The sequence below is a fragment of the Etheostoma cragini genome, chromosome 21 (genome assembly GCF_013103735.1).
Source record: "Etheostoma cragini isolate CJK2018 chromosome 21, CSU_Ecrag_1.0, whole genome shotgun sequence".
Classification (NCBI taxonomy): domain Eukaryota; kingdom Metazoa; phylum Chordata; class Actinopteri; order Perciformes; family Percidae; genus Etheostoma; species Etheostoma cragini.
This window is the reverse complement of record NC_048427.1, coordinates 5,691,796-5,698,567: the sequence shown is the minus strand read 5'-3', so window position 1 is coordinate 5,698,567 and position 6,772 is coordinate 5,691,796. Positions and strand designations below refer to the sequence as shown.

Sequence of the window (6,772 nt, the reverse complement as noted above, 5' to 3'; positions counted from 1 at the left end):
GTAAATTCTGAAATATAACGTTACATCACCAATTCAGAAAACAAATATTTACAGTATTTTCAAACACACATCTTCCAAGATGTTCCATTCTGACCCCACTTGAACACATCAAGAATAGTCAACCAAAATACAAAGTGGCTTTCCTAGAAATGAAGAAAAAAAGAAATAATACAATACTGAGAGAAAAAATAAAATCCTTTAGCTCACATGTAGTAATCAGAATTTATTTGATGTGCCTCCATCTCATCTTTAAGCATTCATGACGCTTTTGAGGGAACATCCATCTTTTTGCGCCTTTTTATGGCATTCTTTCATCTTAGCATTTAGATGAAGATTGAGGCACTCCGGTCCCTGAGTCTCCTTTTATGTCCAATATTTACTACTGTCTGGGCAGTTGTGGACAGAATACAAACAGCAGAATTTTTTCCAGTACTACAGTGAAATTTCATTCAGAATGGCTAGATTATGCTGCAAATCCACTGTGCATGCACCATTGTACCCTGATCTCCCCCACACAATTTATTGTTTTCTATTTTAAATATTTAGTTTGGGTTAGAAAATCCAACAATAATTATGCGTAAAGCCAGTATATATAACGTAACTATAAGCCTTTCCTGAAGATTGTGTCATTTTTCAACAATGAAACAGATGAGTCCCTTATATTGCAAGATGTTATCTTTTTTGTTTTGTTTACTACTCCTCTGAAAGATTTTGCTGAGGAGAAATGTGAGTTGGGATGGAATTTTCAACTTCTCTCGATAAGTCACACCCATCCTCCACAAAAGAACCTTCTCCTCACACTCTCATTCTCCCCCTCCTTACATCCCACTGGCTTCCTGTGTTTTTTTCTCTCCTCTTACCCCCAGTTACACAAGCTTCATTAACAGTTGATGTGTTATTGAGTGGAACACATGTAAGGAGAGCTCTCAGGTTTCTTGTAACAGGTAAGAATCCATTGTTACAGAACATTCAAGTGGGGTGACATCACACAAGAGAAAGGGGGAAGACTGAGGAGTGGAGTTAAGGGAATTCCTTGATGAAAAGCAGGTACTGTATGTGGTTTATTATCCAAACAAGATATGGGGTGCATAACAAGTGAATGTATATGTGTGTGTGTGGGGGGGGGGGGTTAAAAATAATGGCTGAATAAATAAGAAAATTGGAAGTAATCTTAAGAGTGATGAATCCTACTAACTTTAGTGATCCTCTCTCCAGGGCTCTTTGGAGGAGGGTCTGGCAAAGCGAGACTAGTGATTCTCTGACATTCAGTCCAGTGCCATCGGCAGATTGACATTTCTGGCTTTGAGTGAAATGTCTCAATAACCATTGGATGGATTCCTATAAGATGAGGTACAGGCAATTGTGTTCCCCACAGTATGAATCATAAACATTTTGGTGATCCTCTAACCTTTTACATGGCTCTGTCATCAGGCCAAAAATTATAATTTGTGCATGCTAACATGCTAAACTCATATGGCAAACATTTTTATTTTAATCCCAGGAAACGTGAAATACCAGATACCTGCACTTCTTCTGGCCTCCAACTATAGAAATGAAACCATCTCAGAAGGTAATGTTATTCTATTGTATGATTTCAATTAATGGAGAAATGCTTCCTGTGACACTAGGGGTCACCAGCAAAGAATGATTCACTTAAAAGAATCAATAGCCAAACGCTGCTGGGAAGCACTCTGTTAGACGGATCTACAGACTCTTGGTTTCACTTAGTCTTTTCTAATGCCAGCTATACAGTTGAAGATACATAATGACTATTTATCTATAAGAGTTAGACACCCTAGTGCGTAAGTCATGTGTCCATGGTAGCAATCAAACATGGCTCAATTTGTGGTTTGTGGTTCCACCCCTTTGTGAATATGCATAGCATATTGTGGCTGTTGATTCAGCCATTACTCAAATCTATTTCTTCAACAAGGCACAGCGTGTTTTTAGTTAATTTACTCAGATTGCATGGCAAAATAGTCCTATTCTAGAAAGCACGTAACTCAACACATTTGTGTAACCAACATACATCAACAACATATATCTAGCTACTATTTATTTGATGTCAGCCATAAACAATAATTTCATTTTGTTAAACCAGCTCAGCAGCATCCCCAAAGCATTGTTCAGCAGAAATCATAATCACTGTAGATCAAACACCAGCCACTGCTAGCTATCACGTCTATATCCTTGCTTTGTAGGATGGGATGTTTTAGACTAATACACCCCTCAAATGATGCATTGTGTCTTTATTTTGTAACCATACTCATTATTTCCCCAGAGAAGGTCAAATTATTCATTTTTAAATCAGTGCCATCATCTATTATGCATCATAAGGTTTTCCTCAGGGTGTGAAGTATTGATGCCATGTAGGAAGGAGCTCCGCAGTAAATCATGCTGACAAATGAATGTGCCATATGTCAAGTCTTCCATGGTTTTCCATTTCTTTAATTATTTAAATCTATAAACTTTCAAGGGTTTGAGAGGCTCCGGGGAGCCTTGAGAAATGAAGGTAATGTCAAAGATATACCAGTATGGATGAATCAGTTATATTAGCAGAGGCCACCTCATCACATCAAACACATAAGAGAAGTTTCAAACTTGTTGTTACTTTGGCCAGGTCATCAAAAAACCTAATTAGTATATTCAGGATTTTGTCCATGTTGACATTAGTTGCTTCATGTACATTTAATAAAAACTTTGCTTTGTTTAGCTTTTCATATACAGTGGGGTTCAAAATGTAGGCACCCCAGGTAAAAATTTGTATTAATGTGCATAAAGAAGCCAAGAAAATTAAAGATTAGACATTTGTATTATATTTCACAAAAGGTTATTTTGTTATATTGTTATATTATATATAATTGTTATATTGATTTTATTTCCATTATTTACACTCTCAAAATAACAGAAAACAAAAAAATGGCGTCTGCAAAAGTTTGGGCACCCTGCAGTTTATAGGATGCACCGCCCCCTTTGAAAAGCTGAGACCTAACAGCGTCATGGATTGTTTTCAATTAACGTCTGGAAAGACCAGGTGATGTCAATCTTAAGGTCTTAAATGCCCAGACTCATCTGACCTTGCCCCAACAATCAGCACCATGGGTTCTTCTAAGCAGTTGTCTAGAAAACTGAAACTGAAAATAGTTGACACTCACAAAGCAGAAGAATGCTACAAGAAGATAGCAAACTGTTTTCAGATGCCAATATCCTCTGTTCTGAATGTAATTAAGAAATGACAGTCATCAGGAACAGTGGACGTTAAAGCAAGATCTGGAAGACCAACAATAATATCAGACAGGACAGCTCCCAGGATTGTGAAAAAAGTAAGTTAAAACCCACGTTTGACTGCACGATCCATCCATAAAGACCTGGCAGACACTGGAGTTGTGATACACCATTCCACGATAAAGAGATACTTGTACAAACATGGTCTCCATGGTAGCGTAATCAGAAGAAAAGCTCTTCTACTTCCTCACCACAAAAATCAGCATTTGAAGTTTTCAAATGAACATATAGACATTTATGAAAATTAGAGCTTTTTGGCCGGAATGACCAAAGGAACGTTTGGAGAAGAAAGGGCACAGAATTTAACGAAAATAACCTCTGTCCAACTGTTAAGAATGGCGTTGGATCAGTCATGCTTTGGGGTTGTATTGCAGCCAGTATCACAAGAAACATTTCAAGTGTAGAAGGAAAAATTGATTCAATAAAATTTCAGCAAATTTTGCATTATAACTTTATGCCAAAGTTAGCATCAATGATTGGTTAAACCTAGTGCATCAAAAATAAATCCCATGTGGACTTTTTGATTTATTTTTCTAATATAGTCATACCCCAGAAATCCGACACCAGGCCTGAGTACTTTAAGCACTCTGATTGGTAGGGGAAATCAATTGACTCAAAAATATAAAACCGCATTCAAGTTCCTAATTTTATTTATTTATTTTTCCTCATGGCCGCACGCCAGAGTTCCGACACGGTGCCAACAAATTATTTAACCAAATTGAGGATAGTGAACCTAATTTGGTCAATAAATGAATTGATTAAAGACAACAAACATCACAAATATCTGATGGAAATCAAAACTCCATAAACAGGGGAGAATCGGGCCTGGAGATATCTGAGGAGGTATATTGAAAAGAAAAATGTTATTCACTTCAAAGTTACTTAACACATTTACACCTTTTTGAGGTACTTATTGTACTTATTCTTGAGTATTTAAATTTTCTGTTACTTTATACCTTTATTTCACATTTTCCAGGCAAATATTGGACTCTACATACTCTGTAAGCTGAATCTGCGAAAGTAACTGTAAGCAAAGGTATCAGGTAAATGTGGACATTTATTTGATAACTTTACTTAGTTACTTTTGCAGATTCAGATAATACAAACACAGAGGACGCAGAGAATTAAATCAACTTGATATGGACTCTTCAGAAGAGGTCATTTTCTAGTTTTTGAGTTTCTGTAAGGGAAAGTCACTGGACACCACAATCTTCTGAACATAGCCATTCTGAGAAATACTGTGTTTTGTGGAGCTTGTCGAACAGTTTTTGCTAATTAAACTTAATTAAAAATCATCATCAGTGAGTCGACAGCTTGATTTGGGGCTGCCAACGTGTCCGTCTGAAACCACCTCCCTTCCTTTGAACTCAGCAAGAAGCATCTGACAACACAAGAGCCCACACATATAAATACTGTATGAGACCGTACTTAAGCCAAGTGAGCAGCAGCTATGTTCCAGACGGGGTTTCTTCATCATGCTTGCTCTCTCTTGCACACACATGCTCATCACTTCACTACCACACGCCTGTTGAAAGCTGTGAGCATAGAAAAAGCTCTCTACCCTATAGACAGTTATATACCTGATGTCCGTACGTCTGTCAGTTTTATTGGCAATAATGACTCTTTTGCTATTGTGATTGTTATTTCAGTGCCACATAATAGAAGATATAAGGTTGAAGACAAAGAAAACAAGACTTAAATTCAGAGCACCTTTTAATTTTGTTTCCCCTTAAAATGTATTAATTTAGACATCTGTTTTACAAAGAAGACAAGTCATTATTATTGTGATCATTGAGTGTGATGTTCTGACAGCGATTAGAGTCCCAAAAAGTGGTATGGCGAAGGAAGATGGAGGCTGGGAATGTTGGGTCGATGAATTACAGTAGCGAAGTGTCAGAGATGTTACAGGAACATCCTGGGTTTTTTGCTGGTCACTTTTTGGGCTGGGCTGCGATGTAAAGGGCCACCAGACAGTAGAGAGCGCCTCCTACGGTGAGAGCCATGGTGGTGCGGTACAGTAGCCTGTCAGGGACTCCACGCTTCAAATGGATGGGTATACCGTCTGACGTCTGGGAGAGGACAAAACAAAAGGGGGGTAGGTAGAGGCAAGGTAGAATTAGAGCAAGAAGAAATGGAGAAAAACACAATGACAAAGATGTAACAGCGAGTACAGAGTATGTTCAGCAATTTGCTGTGTCAGATTATTTGGATCAGAACACCGTTTTCTTCCATCTTTTTATCCCACTTTTCCCTCTCATTCATAACGTATTTAAAAACACCCGGTTTGTAACCAGTTCTGGATGTGTGTGTGTGTCTGCTGTGTGATTTTTCTATTTAACCATTTTCAGAATGAAACTTGTTGCTTGATAATTGTGATTGGAACAACCACATCTGTTTCTAGAACATCTCGGACATCGCTTTAACAAAAAATGTTCTTGCAATTAGAAAATTGCAACAGGCATTACTGGGATCTCCATTTGTTTGCGTGATTGCTCTGCCCAATCGCATAGTTATTTCCTCCCATGCCTCTCGTGGGATGAATACAAAAGCAGGGGGCCATTAAGAGCCTTAAGCTAATGAATCCTAAGTGTTTTGACTGATAGGTTTTTACCACTTTAGCAGGTCATGAATCTTCATTTTGAGGACTTATTTGAATTAACAAAAGCTGATACACTGAATGAATTGAACTGTCTACTTTTCAGGACTAAAGCGTGATTTATGGTTTTTTGGAGGCTCCACAAAGAGCTTTTGCCGTAGCCTGAATAAGTGGCCTGAAGTTTCTACTTGTGCTTTGGTGTGGGCGTCGAACTCTTTAAGAGAACAGCAGAGCCGGCGTGTGTGTGTAGGGAGTGTGTTAGGTTGATTAGCTTCAGAGCAACTACCAATTCTAGAGTCAATGTGAGCGAAAGAAAGTGTCTCCCCTGTGCTTTTTGACCGCATTGGAAAGTCTGTAGCAGGAAAAGTTCACCCTCTCCTAGATTTCATGTTGTTTATGGAGAAGGAGAACCAGGTGTACGTGAGGTTACGGGGTAGGGTGGGTGTAGGGTCTGTGTCTCCACGGACCTATCCACAGCGTAGATTTAACGCAGAAGCATAAATCACGTTTAAGACTATTTCAGTCTATGTTCTTCGTTACCTGAAAAAGCCTCTGGAGGTCAGGAACCCCGTTTGCTCCCATGTACTCAACCATGGACCCAGCCTCTGACACCACCTTGGTGGGCGTGGCAAAGATCATGGCTGGGGACTTTGCTGGCACACTTGGCCTCAGCCCCTACACAAAAAAACAACATGGTCACAATGATGTACAATACTGTTCAACATCCTAATTACACATGCATGAAATCACCTTTTTTCTACACGGATTTGTGGATGTTTATTGACAACAAACATTAAAAATAATGATATCCTCGGATATCTGATCGGAATTTTGTTGAAATCCCAATATGGACTAGTGCAATATCCAAATCGCGAGGGGGGGGGGGGGGGG

At 38.7% G+C, this 6,772-nt stretch overlaps 1 protein-coding gene across 1 annotated transcript in view; it reads right to left on the bottom strand.

Annotated features, from left to right (window-relative positions):
• Window positions 1–4,980: 4,980 nt before the first annotated feature.
• LOC117936977 (cytochrome c oxidase subunit 7A-related protein, mitochondrial) overlaps window positions 4,981–6,772 on the bottom strand; it is a 4,095-nt gene continuing 2,303 nt past the window's right edge. The window contains exons 2-3 of the mRNA XM_034860569.1: window positions 6,422–6,556; window positions 4,981–5,354 (exon numbers count right to left, since the gene is read on the bottom strand). Of these exons, the coding sequence (XP_034716460.1) occupies window positions 5,217–5,354; window positions 6,422–6,556 (273 nt within the window). The 3' untranslated portion in view covers window positions 4,981–5,216. The remainder of the gene's footprint in view (window positions 5,355–6,421; window positions 6,557–6,772) is intronic.